The sequence below is a fragment of the Bufo bufo genome, chromosome 3 (genome assembly GCF_905171765.1).
Source record: "Bufo bufo chromosome 3, aBufBuf1.1, whole genome shotgun sequence".
Taxonomy (NCBI): Eukaryota; Metazoa; Chordata; class Amphibia; order Anura; family Bufonidae; genus Bufo; species Bufo bufo.
In genome coordinates, this window is record NC_053391.1 from 553,052,292 (window position 1) to 553,074,327 (window position 22,036).

The following is a 22,036-nucleotide window of genomic DNA, read 5'->3' on the forward strand; positions in this document are numbered from 1 at the left end:
TGTCACCCAGAGCAGAGGGGAGGGGATGTGAAGCAGCTCAATGCAGAGAGCACTAACAGTGAAGCTCCACCTTCTGGGCACAGGGGGTATTTGCAGGAGCAAAATCTGGCACAAAACAGTTCATACTCACACATCTGATAATAAAAGCTGCACAAAAGGTACGTTTGTACTGTTTTCCCAGCCCCCTATTTACCAAGGTTTTGCATGGTCATAACTGCTGACAGACTCCCTTTAAACCACTCGATTTGTCAAGTCAACTCAAAAGTCAATAGTGAACAAACTATCTGTATACCAACAGCATCAACAGGGCTCCAGATGGCGACCAAAATGGTCGCCAATGCGATTTGGAATTGCAAAATGGCGACAAGACTTTGTAGTCTTGTCGCCATTTGCGCCTAAACCCTCCGCTGCTCTGCCGCTTTAAGAAGAACGGGATTTTATCCAGCAGAGACACGCTGCAGCCGTCTGCTGGATGAAGATCCGCTCGCTCACACTACTCGGCATAGAGAGTGGGCGTGGCTTGGGTTCCCGCATCTTGTGCTTCCGCTTCCAGCAGTCTGCTTCTGAATTCACATGACGTCTGTGAGATCCCGGCCCGGAGTCCTGCTGAGTGCAGGAGCGCACGGCGTCATTGGTTGCTATGACGCCGTGCGCTTCCTGCTGCCGCCGTAGATCCCGGCCCGGAGTCCTGCTGAGTGCAGGAGCGCACGGCGTCATTGGTTGCTATGACGCCGTGCGCTTCCTGCTGCCGCCGCAGTACAGTGATACACTGGTTACCAGTGTATTACTGTACTACGGCGGCAGCAGGAAGCGCACGGCGTCATAGCAACCAATGACGCCGTGCGCTCCTGCACTCAGCAGGACTCCGGGCCGGGATCTCACAGACGTCGTGTGAATTCGGCACTCCTACATCGCAAATCCTGTCAAGCTCCTAGCAGACCTTGGACTCCAGTTTTCCCACACAACGAACTGATGTGACTAACAAGTCTCAAATTTTGCCGCTTACCCCCTCGCTGCCTGGTTCCTTGGTTTCCAACACCTCAAGTGCCTTTGAATCCAGCCCCATCCACAAAGGCCCCCCTTTTCAGGGACCAGTCCATAGTGTCCTTCCTCCAGACACACCACCTGATCCCCCAAGAACAGACACATTATCCCATCAATGGACCCTTCTGCCTCAGAAACAGAACCAGAGGCGTCTCCACTGAAAAAGTGCAGACTCCTAACATTCCCTCTGAGATCCCTAATGGAGCTTCTCCAAACATTCTCCCCTGGATGGGCTCCCCTCACCCATCCAGCAAAGTAAATCATCCTGAATCAATGGATCTTTCTAAGGGCAAAGAACAGGGCTACAGGTTCAATGGTCGCTCTCGGGCTGAGAGACCTTATAGTCGTAGGTCACGTGGTGATAGGTTATCCAGCTCCAGACACTCAGACTTCGGCCTCTTGCACACGACCGTATGCATTTCGCAGTCTGCAAAAAATGGTTCTGCATAAAATCCGGATGACGTCCGTGTGCATTCTGTATTTTGCGGAACGGATCAGCCGGGCCCCTAATAGAACAATCCTCTCCTTGTCCGTAATGCGGACAATAATAGGACATGTTCTATTTTTTTGCGGAACAGAAGTACGGACATACAGAAACAGAAAGCACACGGAGTAACTTCCGTTTATTTTGCGGACCCATTGAAATGAATGGTTCTGTATACGGCCCGCAAAAAAAACAACGAATGGAATGGACATGGAAAGAATATACACGTTCGTGTGCATGAGGCCTTAGATGTCTTATATGCTCCTAAGCATCCCAGATATAATATATATATATTATATATATATATATATATATATAAAGTAAAAAATAGAAGAGCAGCACACAATGTATCAACAGGTGCAATACCTTGAAAAGGGCCACGGGACCTGGTCCAAATTAGATATACAGAAGGAAAAATCCAAGGCAGCACACAAGTTATCTGTGAAAAAAAGGGTGTTTATTGACCCATATGTGGACAGCAACGTTTCAGCTCTCTCACTGGAGCCTTTTTCAAGCCATAGTGGTCAGTGCAACATCAGGTGCTTATAAAGCATACAAATTTACAACCATCTCATTACATGATTATACATCAATTATATCAAAAACTGTAAAATATTCCAGTGAACATGACATCATAAAGTGAAATTGTACACAGTGCGTTCAAACACTGTATTATATATAGAACAGTGTCACCAATAGTACTTAAAAAACATCCACCTACATGATTGTGATACATACATATCATAAGGCAATCATCAGTGCCAGGTGCCCCTAGTTGTGTTAATGACAAAACAGTAAAATCTTTAACATATTTACTTCTGGATGTCCCATGTGCAGCGGAAGATCGCAGGACCTGTTCGGCGTCCGGAACTCGGCACTGCGCATGCGCGAGACGAGCTTCATCCCGCGAGCTGTTCTGGGTATGCGGAGATCGGCGGCCCACATCCAATATGGCCACACGGCAACACAGGCGAACTGGGCATGCTCATTCCCCACACTGGGCGGGTAGTCAAACGGCATACACAGCGATCATGTGAGGAGTCACATGATACCATCACTAGGCAACGGACCTGTCAAACTTTACTTATAGAGCTACAGCAACGTAGCATAGGGGGGTACAGCGGGCCAATCCAAATCTGTGGCACACACCACTTCCACATGTTGCCGCCTCGTCCCCAAATGTTATACACGTTCAGGTCCATCTACCATCTCCATTCACACTTCAGCTCTCCGAGTATGCGGCCTCCATATAAAATACAATCAGAGGCAGCAAAATATGGGGTATCTCGTGAACACAGGTGTGCCCATAAGTTAACACCTTGTCACAGCATCCCCAATAGGAGAGCCAAGTTGATGCAGTCACACAATACATGAATTCACCATCCCCACCGTGCGTGTAATGTGGAAATTCGCTGCCACAGAGCGCCTGCGTCACCAAGCACCACCCACAGATGCGGGTCCCCGACGTCCGCCCCTCCACAACCCAGCGATCAAAAAGCTTGTGTAGATGTTGAAACGCCGTTCCAGTCCTGCCGTCCTCCAGTGCCCAAACATGCCATCCATTGTAAAATAAAGTGTCACTTTGATCTACAAAGAAGTGATAAATATAAAAACAATATTAATTATTAGCTTAAACTATAGCAATTGCACTTGTATATGACCTTACACAAGAGAGAAGAGGCTCAATTTCCCAGAACCCCACAAATAAGACAAATCATGGGACACCACACATCACTCGGACAACCCACATCAACAAACATACATATAGGGAAACAGACATACAACATAAACAGAGACATCAAACCACCCTAAAATCAACGTTGAGCCCTGCTGGTTTAAGAGTCTTCAACTCGTAAATCCAGTAGAGCTCCCTTCTTTTCAGACGTGTCGTCCTGTCCCCACCCCGTCTGGGTAAGGGCACTTGTTCTAGAATCCTAAATTTTAAATCCCGTTCTTGATGGCCTACATCTGTAAAGTGCTTGGGAACAGGTAAGTCCAGCCTCTTCTTCCTTATGGTATATCTATGTTGATTCAACCTTGTTTTGACATCCCAGGTTGTTTCCCCGACATACCAAAGTCCACAAGGACAGGTTAGCAGGTAGACAACATAGGATGAATCACATGTAAGGTATTGTTTAATACAGACTGTTTTCCCAGTGGCTGGATTGACAAAAGAGTCACCCTTAATCATATAGGGGCAATTGACACAACTACAGCACGGATAGCAGCCCCTCCGTGTGGAGCCAAAATACGTGCTGCAGTCAACCTTCCTGGATCCAACATCTGTTCTAACCAATTTGTCACCTAGATTTCGGCTTCTCCGAAAGGAACATAATGGCGGTGTCTTGAATTCGTCTATATGGTCAAAACCACTGGCCAAAATCGGCCAGTGCTTTCTGACAATAGTGGATAGCCGAGGGCTACTAGTACAGTAGTCTGTAACTAACGGTATCCTTGGTGTGGAAATCTTAGACTTGACTGGGTCACCATCCTTCATCCTCACTTCAGTTTTGGTAATACTTTCCCTGACAAGCTTTTTAGGATAACCTCTAGATCGAAATTTTTTAGCCATCTCGGCTAGCCGTTGGTCCCTGGTTGGACCTGGCTCAACTATCCTGGCCACTCGTAACATCTGACTGTATGGGAGGGACTTAATCATTGGCCGCGGGTGGTGGCTCTCATATCTGACAATAGTGTTTTTGTCCGTAGGTTTCACAAAGAGGTCAGTAGACAGGGTGTCTCCCTGAATAATCACCTCAGTGTCAAGAAATTGTATTCTCTCATGTGAGTAGATCAAGGTAAACTTGACGCTGGGGTCAATCCCATTTAGGAATGAGTGGAAAGCCATGAGGTCCTCTGTGGCGCCCACCCATATCAAAAAAATATCATCTATGTAACGCCACCACCCCAGCACATGGCTGAAGTGGCGGCATCCATAGACCTGAGAGTTTTCCAAATGTGTCATATATATATTTGCATAGGTGGGCGCCACATTGGACCCCATCGCTGTCCCCCTCAACTGTACATAGTAATCATCCTGAAATAAGAAATAATTTCTGAAAAGAATAAATCTCAATAATCCCAATAAAAATGACCTGCATTCCTCAGTGTAGGCCGTCTGCATAAGACATAGTTCCACTGCATGGAGCCCCAATTCGTGCTCGATTGACGTGTATAAACTACACACGTCAAAGCACTATTGTCAGAAAGCACTGGCCGATTTTGGCCAGTGGTTTTGACCATATAGACGAATTCAAGACACCGCCATTATGTTCCTTTCGGAGAAGCCGAAATCTAGGTGACAAATTGGTTAGAACAGATGTTGGATCCAGGAAGGTTGACTGCAGCACGTATTTTGGCTCCACACGGAGGGGCTGCTATCCGTGCTGTAGTTGTGTCAATTGCCCCTATATGATTAAGGGTGACTCTTTTGTCAATCCAGCCACTGGGAAAACAGTCTGTATTAAACAATACCTTACATGTGATTCATCCTATGTTGTCTACCTGCTAACCTGTCCTTGTGGACTTTGGTATGTCGGGGAAACAACCTGGGATGTCAAAACAAGGTTGAATCAACATAGATATACCATAAGGAAGAAGAGGCTGGACTTACCTGTTCCCAAGCACTTTACAGATGTAGGCCATCAAGAACGGGATTTAAAATTTAGGATTCTAGAACAAGTGCCCTTACCCAGACGGGGTGGGGACAGGACGACACGTCTGAAAAGAAGGGAGCTCTACTGGATTTACGAGTTGAAGACTCAAACCAGCAGGGCTCAACGTTGATTTTAGGGTGGTTTGATGTCTCTGTTTATGTTGTATGTCTGTTTCCCTATATGTATGTTTGTTGATGTGGGTTGTCCGAGTGATGTGTGGTGTCCCATGATTTGTCTTATTTGTGGGGTTCTGGGAAATTGAGCCTCTTCTCTCTTGTGTAAGGTCATATACAAGTGCAATTGCTATAGTTTAAGCTAATAATTAATATTGTTTTTATATTTATCACTTCTTTGTAGATCAAAGTGACACTTTATTTTACAATGGATGGCATGTTTGGGCACTGGAGGACGGCAGGACTGGAACGGCGTTTCAACATCTACACAAGCTTTTTGATCGCTGGGTTGTGGAGGGGCGGACGTCGGGGACCCGCATCTGTGGGTGGTGCTTGGTGACGCAGGCGCTCTGTGGCAGCGAATTTCCACATTACACGCACGGTGGGGATGGTGAATTCATGTATTGTGTGACTGCATCAACTTGGCTCTCCTATTGGGGATGCTGTGACAAGGTGTTAACTTATGGGCACACCTGTGTTCACGAGATACCCCATATTTTGCTGCCTCTGATTGTATTTTATATGGAGGCCGCATACTCGGAGAGCTGAAGTGTGAATGGAGATGGTAGATGGACCTGAACGTGTATAACATTTGGGGACGAGGCGGCAACATGTGGAAGTGGTGTGTGCCACAGATTTGGATTGGCCCGCTGTACCCCCCTATGCTACGTTGCTGTAGCTCTATAAGTAAAGTTTGACAGGTCCGTTGCCTAGTGATGGTATCATGTGACTCCTCACATGATCGCTGTGTATGCCGTTTGACTACCCGCCCAGTGTGGGGAATGAGCATGCCCAGTTCGCCTGTGTTGCCGTGTGGCCATATTGGATGTGGGCCGCCGATCTCCGCATACCCAGAACAGCTCGCGGGATGAAGCTCGTCTCGCGCATGCGCAGTGCCGAGTTCCGGACGCCGAACAGGTCCTGCGATCTTCCGCTGCACATGGGACATCCAGAAGTAAATATGTTAAAGATTTTACTGTTTTGTCATTAACACAACTAGGGGCACCTGGCACTGATGATTGCCTTATGATATGTATGTATCACAATCATGTAGGTGGATGTTTTTTAAGTACTATTGGTGACACTGTTCTATATATAATACAGTGTTTGAACGCACTGTGTACAATTTCACTTTATGATGTCATGTTCACTGGAATATTTTACAGTTTTTGATATAATTGATGTATAATCATGTAATGAGATGGTTGTAAATTTGTATGCTTTATAAGCATCTGATGTTGCACTGACCACTATGGCTTGACAAAGGCTCCAGTGAGAGAGCTGAAACGTTGCTGTCCACATATGGGTCAATAAACACCCTTTTTTTCACGGATAACTTGTGTGCTGCCTTGGATTTTTCCTTCTGTGTATAAAAATTTCATTTGGCTCCTAAATTTTTCAGGTTAGGAGCCAATGGCTCCTTCATATTTTTTTTAGTCTGGAGCCCTGATCAAGGTAATAACCTGGGTAACTTATCCTCATAGTTCCTGGAAACATTTTAGGCTTCCATCTTACAAATTCTGACATAAGGACAATGTCTAAATATATTTAGATGGCCTAGCCTGGCCATCAATATCAAATCAGTGGGCGTCAAACTCTCTGCACCCGAAGCCATCACAGGCCGCAACACTCGAGCCATTAAATGTTTACCTCAGCCAGTCTACCTGCACACAATCTGATAGCGCAATAGCCTGCACGACTGCTACTATATGCACAGCATGCAGCTTAGATGTACCAAATAAAACAAATAAGGGGCCACAGCGATGCAGCCTCAGATATTGCTGACTTATCCTAAGGAGAGGAAAAAGAAAGGTGTTCAGGAGCAGCACAGCAAGCGGCTGGTGTGGAGCAATGGTGGAGGTCATGCAGCAGCTGGGCAGGAGATCACAGATCCAAAGCAATCCATAGGTATGTAGAAAAAGTAGAAGGCCACAGCAGCATATCCAACAATTCTTCTTTATTTAAGTCGATCACCGCATAACACAGCATAAAAACAGCAGCAACGTTTCGGCTAGGAATAGCCTTTGTCAAGCATATTTTACAACTAAAAACACAGCATATAAATCCAACATACTGTTACCACCCACAATTATAATGATCCAATCGACCGTGATGTTCTATGTCACACCTACCTAACATGCAATCACCATGTTATTGAATAACATTAATTAGCTGTTTCAAACAAGTATCAGCTGTATCCACATATTCACCTGTGTGGGGTTGTAGCGTGCAGACATCCACATAGCGGCTGGCGTCTCAAGGTAGGGAGTGCGCATGCCCGTAGGTGTCAGAGGACGACACATACAGAGCGGCGCCACAACCACTCATGACGTAAGCATCAGCGTGGTGGCTAGCGTCCCAATGTTCACACAGCGCAAGTCCGTAAGTGTCATCAGAGGGCGGCCGGCTTGCGTCACAATGCCGCACCTACTTGTGACGTGACAGGCTAACGCGTGACAGGGGAGGCAACATAGCTACCAATGAGAAGCGTCCGCACCGCTAAAATAAAAAACAAACAGCGTGCAGAACAAACTACAAGATACACTGACACATAATATGCAGTGTACCTCGGTTTAAGGAAAAGTCGCTATGTCAATGTGTAGACGCGATCCCCACACTAGCGTTCACATAAAATAGTACATAAGGGTACAAAAAACATAAGGCAAATGAAACTGACACATAGCATTATAATGAAAAAATCATCAGATCTGGTAACCTGTCAATTAAGACTGGTGACCAGATAGTTATAAATCGAAGAGGGAGGGGGGGGGGGGGGGGATAAGGATGTGATATTGAGAAAAAAGGAACTCAAATGGATCTATACGCTGAGGTCCTTACAACCATTTGTACTCAACCTTGAGTTCAATGTGGCAGGAATCAGCTAGACTCTCATCTGTTATTTTTTATGTACTTGAAAATCATTTGAATATACCACAATGAATAGTTCCATGATTATCGATTTATAACTATCTGGTCACCAGTCTTAATTGACAGGTTACCAGATCTGATGATTTTTTCATTATAATGCTATGTGTCAGTTTCATTTGCCTTATGTTTTTTGTACCCTTATGTACTATTTTATGTGAACGCTAGTGTGGGGATCGCGTCTACACATTGACATAGCGACTTTTCCTTAAACCGAGGTACACTGCATATTATGTGTCAGTGTATCTTGTAGTTTGTTCTGCACGCTGTTTGTTTTTTATTTTAGCGGTGCGGACGCTTCTCATTGGTAGCTATGTTGCCTCCCCTGTCACGCGTTAGCCTGTCACGTCACAAGTAGGTGCGGCATTGTGACGCAAGCCGGCCGCCCTCTGATGACACTTACGGACTTGCGCTGTGTGAACATTGGGACGCTAGCCACCACGCTGATGCTTACGTCATGAGTGGTTGTGGCGCCGCTCTGTATGTGTCGTCCTCTGATGACACCTACGGGCATGCGCACTCCCTACCTTGAGACGCCAGCCGCTATGTGGATGTCTGCACGCTACAACCCCACACAGGTGAATATGTGGATACAGCTGATACTTGTTTGAAACAGCTAATTAATGTTATTCAATAACATGGTGATTGCATGTTAGGTAGGTGTGACATAGAACATCACGGTCGATTGGATCATTATAATTGTGGGTGGTAACAGTATGTTGGATTTATATGCTGTGTTTTTAGTTGTAAAATATGCTTGACAAAGGCTATTCCTAGCCGAAACGTTGCTGCTGTTTTTATGCTGTGTTATGCGGTGATCGACTTAAATAAAGAAGAATTGTTGGATATGCTGCTGTGGCCTTCTACTTTTTCTACATTATCCTAAGGAGAGGCCATCAATAAGCGGTTCTACGGAAAACCCTTGTATGAAAGAAGTCAATGAGAGGAAAAAAAAAAAAAGAGTACACCACAATTAAGGACAAGCCACACTATGTCTGAAACGCGAAGGTATGATATTTAATTGATGTTTTAAGGAGAGATATAGATAGATAGATAGATAGATAGATAGATAGATAGATAGATTAGATAGATAGATATAGTGAAGTTATTACAGAGTGCTGTTTTATATTTGTTCATTGTAGATACACCTATTTCCGGCTCAGTACATCTCCTACCATTTGTCATTTGGACATCCAACATAGACCGTGCAGTGAGCAGAATCAGTTTTGTGTATCTTACTAAATGACAAAAGATACAGACTTCTGGTAGAAGCACAACTGTACATATTTAAATAAGTATATATTAGAAAAACTATTAAAAAAGTAACGTAAGGTATCATACGATTTACTGTCTAGAGCTACGTATACTTACCAGTATGCATCTCAGAAAAATAAAAATGAAAAATAAAAAATAAAAATAAATAGCCTTTTCCTGCAGTCATATTCTACTTCCATCTTTCACACTCTCGTTTTGTGCGGATGTGTCAGATAATACAACCGTCGTTCTGCATTTGTTCAGAACGGATCAGTTTGTATTATTTTTAACATAGCCAAGACAGATCCGTCTTGAACACCTTTGAAAGTCAATGGAGGACGGATCAATTTTCTATTGTGCCAGATTGTGTCATAAAAAAACGGATCCGTCCCTGTTGACTTACATTGTGTGTCAGGACGGAGCCGTTTGCCTCGGCAAAGTCAGGCGGACACCAAAACACTGCAAGCAGCGTTTTGGTGTCCGCCTCCAAAGCAGAATGGAGGCAAACTGATGCATTCTGAACGGATCCTTATCCAGTCAGAATGCATTAGGGCAAAACAGATCTGTTTTGGACCACTTGTGAGAGCCCTGAACGGATCTCAAACGGAAAGCCAAAACGCCAGTGTGAAAGTAGCTTAAGCTATCAAATATGTGTTACAAATCAAGGAACAGATGGAAGCGAGGTGCATCAAGATCTGACTACACAGCATTAGTAGTCTGGTACTATAAAGACACTAAGACGTTAACAGGAGTTGCAGACACTAAACTGTAGGATATTTTATTTGATAAAGACTATTTGCAAAGTTGCATCATCTTTCATTTTGATGCACTGGATATATAAAAAAATAATATTGTGAATTCTGATGTATCAAACCCATACTTCACGCCTATGAAAATTGCCATTTCCCCAGTAAGAAGCAGCTCTTTAGCTAATCAGAAGCGAAATAATTTACCCTAGCAGCTTGTTCCTTCTGGATGCCCTGTACAATATCAATTGGCTCTTTCACAATAGCATCAGGATTTTCAGCAGCAACATCTTCAATGTTAACCCCACCTTGAGAACTTCCAATCAACACAGGGCCCTAGAGAAATAAAAGAACACATTACAATTTATAGCAGAAAAAGCAAAAGGTGTACAATAAAAAAAAAAAAAAAACACTTCGCTTTTATCCCTCATAACATTACAGAAGTCTGAATTCAGCTTCCAACACAAAACGCATCTGAATTCATGTGTATAGTCTTCAGTACGTTTTGTACACCGATAGATCTAAGCTCCCTTCAGTCACTCAAATTTGCCCGATTTACAGATTAGAGACAAATACAGTGACCTCTAGCCCTACACATCGTTTATGAGGTAATGAAGCAAGTTATGCATTCCTGCTTTGTAAAGCCACATTCACACTCACTGATTAGAATGCAGATTTCCAGAGCAGATGGCATACCAAAAGTCTACAGCAAGGTATAAAACATGAACGTGAATTGGGTTTTACACAGCCTTATACACAGCGCAGATTTAAAATCACACGATACATTTTGATATTTTCTTTTCTCCTAAGAAACGACAGTGGAAAAATGACACACTTTACTGGCTGTAACCTAAATTCTGCTTGCCCCCTTTAGTATTTCAATAATAATGTGGTACAATAATCTCCGACACTTTAATTACTGGGCTAGGTTTTTTAAGCTAGCTTCTAGATGCATCCGTCCAGATCAGCCAGAGGAGCTCGTCGATTTTAATGACACGGTCACCAGATTCCTTTAAGTATATACCCTACTGCAGCACCCCCATTGAAAGGGCAACAAGTCAGCTGTGAAGTACTAGACCATGCAAGCAGCTGAGTAAGCAAATAAATAAAGTATTGTCTTAGAGATAAGAAACCGTTAGAAGATGTGTGTACCATACAGGCGGATCATGGTCACCCAGGGGGGATGGGTGGTCTTAGAGCGGAGAACGGGGGGGGGGGGGGGGGGGGGGGGAGGGATATGTTTTTTTGTAAGGGAGTTATTGTATTATTCTTTTCAGATTTGCAATAAAGAGAAATAAGTCATCATGTGCCAGATATTTTATTTTGCCATGTATGGATCAATGAAGATATGTAACACGCTGATTTATGTATGCAATTGCTTCCACCTGCTTCAAATAAAAATTATGTTATATTAAAAAACAAAAAATAATCTATTCTTGGTCTCCTCTGATCTCCGCACCGTCTGCTAGCAACAGCAGAACAACGACTGTTCATTTCAAAGACTAAGCAGGCGCCCACTTACCTAAAATTACCATGCACAATGTCAAGCAGAGGCTGGAAAGGTGTAAAACATGTCAGACCTCTGCTTCATTATCTACCAGTGTGACATTAAGAGCATTTTCTGCCTGGAAGTACAGTGCCACATGATAAACCTGGCGAAGGAGAAATAATGGGACTTGGCTAGTCTTCACCACACGGTTGCATGGAAAGTAGATATGAATGGTACATAACACAGTCACACTCCAGGGAATTGTAAGCTACAAACTGTGACAACAGCTTAAAAAGAGGCTCTTTGGCCCCTTGCAGACGAGCGTGTCCAGATTAGGTCCGGATGCGTTGCGTCTGCTTTCAGTGAAAACTGAGCGAGTTCGCAGGCAAAGTGCCTGCGTTCGCATTCAGTTGTTCAGTTTTTATCGCGCGGGTGCAAAGCATTTTGCACGCGCGTGATATAAAACAGAAAGTGGTACCCAGACCCGAACCCGGACGACTTCACTTTAGTTCGGGTTTGGTGTTGTGTAGATTTTATTATTTTTCATTATAACATGATTAAAATGGAAAATAATAGCATTCTTTAATACAGAATGCAAAGTCAAATGTGAATTGAGGGTAAAAAAAAAAAAAAAAAAAAAAACATTACTCACCTCGTCCACTTGATCGCACAGCCGGGATCCTCCTCTTTGTTCTTCTTGAAGGACCTGCAAAAGGACCTCCGCTGACGTCATCGCGCTCACCATGTGGTGAACGCGGTGACGTATGCGCAGGTCCTGCTGAATGAAGATAGAAGGTCCTTCACGCAGCCCCATTCATTGAATATAGAACATGCTGCGATTGTACATAGCCCCATTGCAATGAATGGGTCAGGATTCAGTGCAGGTGCAATGCATTCACTTCACAATTGCACCCACGCGGAATACTTGTCCGTGTGAAAGGGGCCTTTCAGTATGGCGATCAATAGTTTTCTTCTGACCAGCCAGAGTGATATGGGCAGTTAAATGACAATTCTGATCATTGTCTTTAATAAAAGCCATGTGCACACAATCCATTTTATGCAGCAATAGCTAATAAAACCAGACTATGTCGCTTGCTTGCAAAACGCGTAACAAAATAAATGAACCCTGAATGCAGATTTTTTTATTTATTTTTTTATAAGAAAATAAAATATTGCCAGAAACCTAGCAGAAGGCAAGTTAGGTCAAGCAGACTATGAAGATGCTGTCAGTTACATACATTCCACATGAAAGGTAGGTGTGCTTGATACTGACAAGACAGATACTTTAGTATAGAAGGGCGGCTGTTGCAATTCATGTGGTACATTGCTGCCACCTTGTGGCACAGCTAGACAGTGTTGAATCAATTGTAATGCAGACTTGCTTTATTTACCCATAATAACTGATGTCCAGAAAATTTTGATATGCACTAAAACAATGGTGCCCAACCTTTTTACACCAAGTAAATGTTAACAAAATAAGGCCATTGTCACGCTGCTGTCTTAAGCTCTGTTTCAAGCCAGTGTCAGCAGTTCCTTCAGATTTTGCAGAAAGAATGGCGCAGCATGCAGTGCTAATCTTCCTGTCAAAATGACACCACATTAGGACCCAAGAGTGGTGACTATTACATTCTGCACTAGCAAACATACAGGAAATACAGCACCACATACCCCTTATATCCAGTGATCTCTCCTCTGATGTAGACATTATCTTTTTTCATCGTCTCTGATTTCTTTCAGTCATACCTAGTCTCTGCAGAGACTGTCACACAGACATCTTAAGTGCCTACTTTTTAATCATCCTCCCACCTTCTGAACACCCCTTATTGCTACCCCAATACTGTGCCAGCTGTGGTCCCCAATACTATACTGCAGAACCAGATAGTCCTCTGGAAAAAAACTAGTATCACACAGATACTCCAATAATTTTTGACAAAGTGCCCTCAAAAAAAAAATTATACCCAGAAAACAGTGCCCCAAATATAGTGTCCTCCAAAAAAAAAATAAAGTACTAAGCTCATACTGTGCCTGGGTGCCCCCACAATAATAATGCTCCCAAAAGTCTCACTGTGAGCCAGAAGTAATAATGTTCCCCATATCCCTCCCCAGTAATAATAAAGCCCACCATACTCTATAGTAATAACTCCCCCATTTATGCCCACGGCAGTAGCAAAGCCCTCCATAATGCCCCATAAATATCAATGTCTGCCTATAGTGCCCCAGTAGTACACATGCCACCTATAGTGCCCCAGAAGTAACAATGCCCATAATACTGCCCTACAGGGGGGCATTATGGTGGGCTTGTGGTGGCACTAAAGCCCACAATGTGCTCCAGTAGTACATATGCCCCCTTATAGTGCCCCCAGTAGTACTAAGAAGCCCTAAAGTCCAGCCAGTAGTAATAAAGCCCACAAAGTATGCCCAGAAGAAAAAATGCAGACTATAGTGCCCCTGTAGTAATAAAGCCCCCATAATGTGTGCCAGTAGACAAAAGAGGTCCTCTTATAGTTGCCCCAGTAGTAATAATGCCCCTTATAGTGCTGAAAGTAGTACTAAAGCTCCTTTAGTGTTCCAGTAGAAAGAAACCCCCTTACAGATAAGAAGGTAATCGGACTCTGAGAACAGGTTTTTAGTGGTGTGGACTCCACCAAACATACATTAATGTATTTAAACCCTTTCCTATTGAATCCGATAGGGAATGCGGGTTAAAAAACATGCAGCCCATTAGCACTAGGGCGCACAGTTTTCACTGAAATGAATGACAAGCTGCTTGGCCGCAGTTTGATCTTGTATCCAACCACATAAGATGGTGGAATACTTGCTGTTTATTTGCCTTTTGAACATAGGAAAACGAGGCAGAGAAAGGACACGCCATACCAAGAGACTGCTGCATATTGGGGGGAAACCAAAATCTCCGTACAGTATGTGGTGCTTTCACTATTTCACTATAGACTAACATCTCTCCAAATGTATAGAACTTCTGACAAGATTGTGATGGGAAAACTACGATAAAACAAATAAAAAGTCAGGCGAGCAATAATGTCAGAAGGCAAGAGGTGGTGCAAGTCAGATCATCAACTTGCAGAAGTCATCTTCCTACCAATTTTAATAATTCCAGCATATTTTCTGCAGATCTTTAATTAAAAACAAGTTAACATTTAAAAGGCAACGAGCGCAGAACCTATGGGGAATTCTCTAAAATGTTTGTTGTGATGTGATTCACAACTCCCGCAGATTTCTGGAAATAAATGTGAGGTATCTGTTCTCCAGGGCACGTTAATATTGGCTGCTAAACATCTGACAGTGCGATAAATCACTGCAGGCTTCTTCTAAAGAGATGAAGAGATGAAATACTGGCTCTGCTCCGGGGAACGTCTCCAGCGGCACACACACTTCATGGCACATAGTTAGCATATAAGCGCTCGGAACCTCAGAAAGCCATAAAACGGCATCTAGATCATGAATTCCACTACAAAACACAATAGGGGGAAATCTATTAAAGGGAACCCGTCATCAACTTTGTGCTGCCCATACTAACGGCAGTATAAAGTAGACACAGGTGAGTTGATTTCAGCGGTCTGTCATTTATAAGTTAAAAGTAAGTGGTTGCCGAGAACCAATATCACAATCCTTGCAGACTGGGCCTGGAAAAGAGTCCCGGCCACCTGAGAAGAGTCCTGGTTATCCATGAAGTCCTGCTCTCCGGCCCACCTGCTGATGACTGACAGTCTTCTACCTAGTTTTCTCCCTTTCTCTCTAGGAGAGAACTGCCAATCATCAGCAGATGGATGAGAGAGCAGGAGATTATGAATAACCATGACTCTTCTCAAGTAGATTTGACTCTTCTCAATACCTGGGCTGTAATGATTATGATGCCGGTTCTCGGCAACCACTTTTAGCTCATGAGTGATACATCCCTGTAATCTGTATTTCTGTCACTATTTTATGCTGCCCTCAGTGAGCTCAGCATAAAGTTGATGACAGGCTCCCTTTAAGACTGAATAAAAATTAAAAAAACAGCTGTCGGAGGATGCACATCTCTTAATTTTGGAGTATCACTGGAGGCCCATGTGCCAGAAGCTGGCGTACATTTCTGGAGTAATTAACACCAGTTTTCTGGCTAATAATAATAATAATAATAATAATAATAGTAATAAATAATATTAAAAAAATGTATGTACAGACATTAAATTGGAACACAGTCAGACAATTACGTGGACCAAGGCAATGTTGTATATCAAGCAGATATGTTAAAGAGTAACTAAACATTTACTAAAAATCACTGAATGTGCAGCGGAGCTTCTCAGAGCGCTCTGCACCTTCGCCTTGGCTCTGCTTTTGCAGCATAGAGTCTGGATCCACAGAAAGTAGGAAGGATCCGTACTCAACATGCTGCAAGACCAAAGCAGAGCTGATGCAAGCTGAAGGAGCAGACAGGGTTGGGCGATATCAAAAATAATCCCACGATAACTAGATTAAGAAATTTATTGCAATAACGATATATATCGCGATAAATACCCATCTAGAAGAAGAAAAAAAACACTCAAAACCTGTACTCGCGTTTCCTTGCTGCCTCTCTACATTGTAATGTCTCCTTGATGCACCCATACAGTAATAGCTCTTATTTGCCCCACCAAGAACAGGGTTACTTTAACCCTCAAATCTGATGGAGCGGCAGGTTGGGAATGGGCTCTGCTGTTCCATTCATTCTTTATGGGAGTGCTGGAGATAACTGATCACTGCCATCTTCGGCACTCCCACAGAAAAGTGGACATGCTAGCAGAAAACCCTGATAAGTGGGTTGTTCAGAGTGTGCCCATCATAAGTGCACATTGGCATCATAAACATGCCTTTCAGTCAAATAAAACATTGGTTATCATTTACTAAGGACCGCTGCTTCCCATATGGCTCTTAGTCCCTACACACTGCAGCCATATTACCTCAGCCCCGGCTTGTGGCTCTCCACGTACCAGCCACCGGAGCATAGCGACTGTTATGCAGTACCAGGTCTCCTGGCTCCGGGGGTTAACAGCCGGTAGATGCCATTTTTTTGGTGAGCTAAAGGACCCGAGATCACATTATGCCCATGTGACTAGGGTTGTTCACCGCATAGGAGATATTTTTTTTATATTTTAAATAGCTGACTTTTCAGGGCATGGCGATACCCAATAATGTTTTTTATTGTTTATATATTTTTATATGTAAAATTGTGAAAAGGGGTGATTTAAACTTTTAATACACTGCTCAAAATAAAGGGAACACTTAAACAACACAATGTAACTCCAAGTCAATCACACTTCTGTGAAATCAAACTGTCCACTTAGGAAGCAACACTGAGTGACAATCAATTTCACATGCTGTTGTGAAAATGGGATAGACAACAGGTGGAAATTATAGGCAATTAGCAAGACACCCCCAATAAAGGAGTGGTTCTGCAGGTGGTGACCACGGACCACTTCTCAGTTCCTATGCTTCCTGGCTGATGTTTTGGTCACTGTTGAATGCTGGCGGTGCTTTCACTCTAGTGGTAGCATGAGACGGAGTCTACAACCCACACAAGTGGCTCAGGTAGTGCAGCTTATCCAGGATGGCACATCAATGCGAGCTGTGGCAAGAAGGTTTGCTGTGTCTGTCAGCGTAGTGTCCAGAGCATGGAGGCGCTACCAGGAGACAGGCCAGTACATCAGGAGACGTGGAGGAGGCCGTAGGAGGGCAACAACCCAGCAGCAGGACCGCTACCTCCACCTTTGTGCAAGGAGGAACAGGAGGAGCACTGCCAGAGCCCTGCAAAATGACCTCCAGCAGGCCACAAATGTGCATGTGTCTGCTCAAACGGTCAGAAACAGACTCCATGAGGGTGATATGAGGGCCCGACGTCCACAGGTGGGGGTTGTGCTTACGGCCCAACACCATGCAGGACGTTTGGCATTTGCCAGAGAACACCAAGATTGGCAAATTCGCCACTGGCGCCCTGTGCTCTTCACAGATGAAAGCAGGTTCACACTGAGCACATGTGACAGACGTGACAGAGTCTTGAGACGCCGTGGAGAACGTTCTGCTGCCTGAAACATCCTCCAGCATGACCGGTTTAGCATTGGGTCAGTAATGGTGCGGGGTGGCATTTCTTTGACGGGCCGCACAGCCCTCCATGTGCTCGCCAGAGGTAGCCTGACTGCCATTAGGTACCGAGATGAGATCCTCAGACCCCTTGTGAGACCATATGCTGGTGCGGTTGGCCCTGGGTTCCTCCTAATGCAAGACAATGCTAGACCTCATGTGGCTGGAGTGTGTCAGCAGTTCCTGCAAGACGAAGGCATTGATGTTATGGACTGGCCCGCCCGTTCCCCAGACCCGAATCCAATTGAGCACATCTGGGACATCATGTCTCGCTCTATCCACCAACGTCACGTTGCACCACAGACTGTCCAGGAGTTGGCAGATGCTTTAGTCCAGGTCTGGGAGGAGATCCCTCAGGAGACCGTCCGCCATCTCATCAGGAGCATGCACAGGCGTTGTAGGGAGGTCATACAGGCACGTGGAGGCCACACACACTACTGAGACTCATTTTGACTTGTTTTAAGGACATTACATCAAAGTTGGATCAGCCTGTAGTGTGTTTTTCCACTTTAATTTTGAGTGTGACTCCAAATCCAGACCTCCATGGGTTGAAAAATTTGATTTCCATTTTTTTATTTTTGTGTGATTTTGTTGTCAGCACATTCAACTATGTAAAGAACAAAGTATTTCAGAAGAATATTTAATTAACTCAGATCTAGGATGTGTTATTTTTGTGTTCCCTTTATTTTTTTGAGCAGTGTATTTTCATGTTTGTTTGTTGTTTTTTTTACTTTTTATTAAATAACTATTAGCCCCTTATGAGGCTTGTACCATTGTCCTATTCACCCTAATAGAGCTCTATTCGGGTGAACAGGATTTTACACTGTCCCTGCTTACTTTTATGCAGTCATACATAATTTAGTTTCCAGAGGACCTCCTGGGCTATCCAAGAATTCAGCATTTTTTATTAACATAGGTCAGAGGGCTTATCCCTTGGATTTGTCATCAAAGGAGTTGTCCCATTAGGACAATGGGGACCTGTGTTTGAATAGGGTGTCAGACACACAACCTTCTTGGACTGCCGGAAATAGCGGACATCGTCTACTTGGCTATTTCCGGCAGCTCCAAAGAGCTGAATGGAAGAGCAGCTTGCTCTTGTGATTGGGGGAGCCTACACGCCTCTCAGGTTCAATTTGTTATACCAAGTGGAGTATTGAAAAGTGGAAACAAGGTCTAGTCTCCCTATGTGTTATATGCATTAGAATACATTTTCTCCATTTAGTGAAGCAGCATTTGGTCCCTTATCATGGCTCTCCGTATTGGGTCCGAAAATTCTTTAAAAGCCCAAAATAATACAAATTAACATTCAAAAAAAATACACCTTCACAATGGTTTACGCCAATGAAGCCCAACCTACGGCCCGCGGGCCAAATGCAGCCCACAAAGCCGTGTCATGCAGCAAACAGCACAGGCAGCAAAGCGATGCTGCCTGTGCCTGCAATCTCCCCGCCCAGCGCTGCCTCCTAGCTAATTTATTCACTGCACTTGCCTCTGTGAAATTGATGAGAAGCGCCATAATATCGCATGCACCGCCTTCCTGACCTCTGCCAGTGCGCCTGTGCGATATTACGGCGCTTCTCTTCAATTTCACAGAGGCAAGGCAAGTGCAGTGAATAAATTAGCTAGGAAGCGGCTCTGGGTGGGCGGGGGTATCTGTGGATGACACTGAGGGAAGGGGGGGTATCTGTGGATGACACTGAGGGAAGGGGGGGTATCTGTGGATGACACTGAGGGAAGGGGGGGTATCTGTGGATGACACTGAGGGAAGGGGGGGTATCTGTGGATGACACTGAGGGAAGGGGGGGTATCTGTGGATGACACTGAGGGAAGGGGGGGTATCTGTGGATGACACTGAGGGAAGGGGGGGTATCTGTGGATGACACTGAGGGAAGGGGGGGTATCTGTGGATGACACTGAGGGAAGGGGGGGTATCTGTGGATGACACTGAGGGAAGGGGGGGTATCTGTGGATGACACTGAGGGAAGGGGGGGTATCTGTGGATGACACTGAGGGAAGGGGGGGTATCTGTGGATGACACTGAGGGAAGGGGGGGTATCTGTGGATGACACTGAGGGAAGGGGGGGTATCTGTGGATGACACTGAGGGAAGGGGGGGTATCTGTGGATGACACTGAGGGAAGGGGGGGTATCTGTGGATGACACTGAGGGAAGGGGGGGTATCTGTGGATGACACTGAGGGAAGGGGGGGTATCTGTGGATGACACTGAGGGAAGGGGGGGTATCTGTGGATGACACTGAGGGAAGGGGGGGTATCTGTGGATGACACTGAGGGAAGGGGGGGTATCTGTGGATGACACTGAGGGAAGGGGGGGTATCTGTGGATGACACTGAGGGAAGGGGGGGTATCTGTGGATGACACTGAGGGAAGGGGGGGTATCTGTGGATGACACTGAGGGAAGGGGGGGTATCTGTGGATGACACTGAGGGAAGGGGGGGTATCTGTGGATGACACTGAGGGAAGGGGGGGTATCTGTGGATGACACTGAGGGAAGGGGGGGTATCTGTGGATGACACTGAGGGAAGGGGGGGTATCTGTGGATGACACTGAGGGAAGGGGGGGTATCTGTGGATGACACTGAGGGAAGGGGGGGTATCTGTGGATGACACTGAGGGAAGGGGGGGTATCTGTGGATGACACTGAGGGAAGGGGGGGTATCTGTGGATGACACTGAGGGAAGGGGGGTATCTGTGGATGACACTGAGGGGGGGGGGGGAATCTGTGGATGACACTGAAGGGGGGGGGGATCTGTGGATGACACTGAAGGGGGGGGGGATCTGTGGATGACACTGAAGGGGGGGGGGGGATCTGTGGATGACACTAAGGGGGATCTAGGGAGGGGTGTGGGGATGTTGGGGTGGGAGCTCTGGAAGGGGTGGGAGGTCCGATAGGTATGTGGGGATGGGAGATACGGGAGGGGGAAGCTCCTAATTTTTTTTGCTATGGGGCCCAGTCATTTCTAGCTATTCCCCTGATTGATAAGATTGGGAGGGCACTGGAGCGATCGAGCGCCCTGCTGTAGGAGAAGCCGGCGGGAGATGAAAGGAGGAGGGGCCAGCTCCTGGTGGTGTCGGGCACACGGCGCAAGCATGGCGGTGGAGGATCTGACTGAAGCCTAAAGACCAGACATCAAGGTAGACCTGCAGAAGAAGGTGACAGCGCAGTATGTGATGTATACAGGTGTGTAATGTATGTAGTGCAGTGTGTGATCATCACATACTGCACTACATACATTACACACATGTATACATCACATGCCCCCTCACAGTAATGCCAAGATATGTGCCCTCCTCACAGTAGTTATGCCCAGATATGTTCCCCTCTCACAGTAGTTATGCCCAGATATGTTCCCCCTCACAGTAGTTATGCCCAGATATGTTCCCCCTCACAGTAGTTATGCCCAGATATGTTCCCCCTCACAGTAGCTATGCCAGATATGTGCCCTCTTCACAGTAGGAATGCTCACACGTGCCCCCATTTCTTTCTGGCAAAGCTACCTGGTTCCGACCCGCGAAATTTATACCAAGTCTAGTGTGGCCCTCAGACGAAAAATGGTTGGGCACCACTGGTTTACGCCATGCCGCATTACTGGAGTGTAATATATGGATGAGGCACTGAGAAGCCTACCACAGTAATTCCAACTTCTCTGAGCGAGAAATTGGTTGGGATTGATCTCTGCAGCAGGAACGTTCCCTACAGGATAGAAAACTTTAGAAGAATGCTCAAACTCACTTGAAATGACCTTTCCATGGTAATTGCAAAGTAATATTCTCTCCTGGGATATCTGCGCTCACAGATGAACACATGGTTACATATCCTGCCCTTCTCTCCTGTCTGCTTCGTAAATAGCTTCTTCCCAATCATCTGTGAGGAAATATCTTTGGCTTCTTCTGGCCTAAAGAAGAAACAGAAAACAGAGTCTTGTAAATTTCAGCACCCTGACACTGCTATTCAGTGCTAACACCCCCGCTCAGACAGATAAATCCATTGACATGAACACTTTTATAAACTGTGCATCTCTGACATCATCGACCCGTGTATAGAAACAGCTGAAACCAGATTCTCTGGACATTGAGTCATGAATTGGAGATACTGAAAAAGCTCATAATCACAGACACAGTTTACCAGTCATG

The 22,036-nt window shown here is 45.1% G+C and overlaps 1 protein-coding gene across 2 annotated transcripts in view; it reads right to left on the reverse strand.

The window, feature by feature from the left end:
- Window positions 1–22,036, reverse strand: part of SUCLA2 (succinate-CoA ligase ADP-forming subunit beta) — a 178,837-nt gene that overhangs the window by 94,203 nt on the left and 62,598 nt on the right. For both annotated transcript variants that reach the window (XM_040425455.1, XM_040425456.1), the window contains exons 4-5: window positions 21,636–21,798; window positions 10,490–10,618 (exon numbers count right to left, since the gene is read on the reverse strand). In XM_040425455.1, coding sequence (XP_040281389.1) covers window positions 10,490–10,618; window positions 21,636–21,798 — 292 coding nt within the window. The remainder of the gene's footprint in view (window positions 1–10,489; window positions 10,619–21,635; window positions 21,799–22,036) is intronic.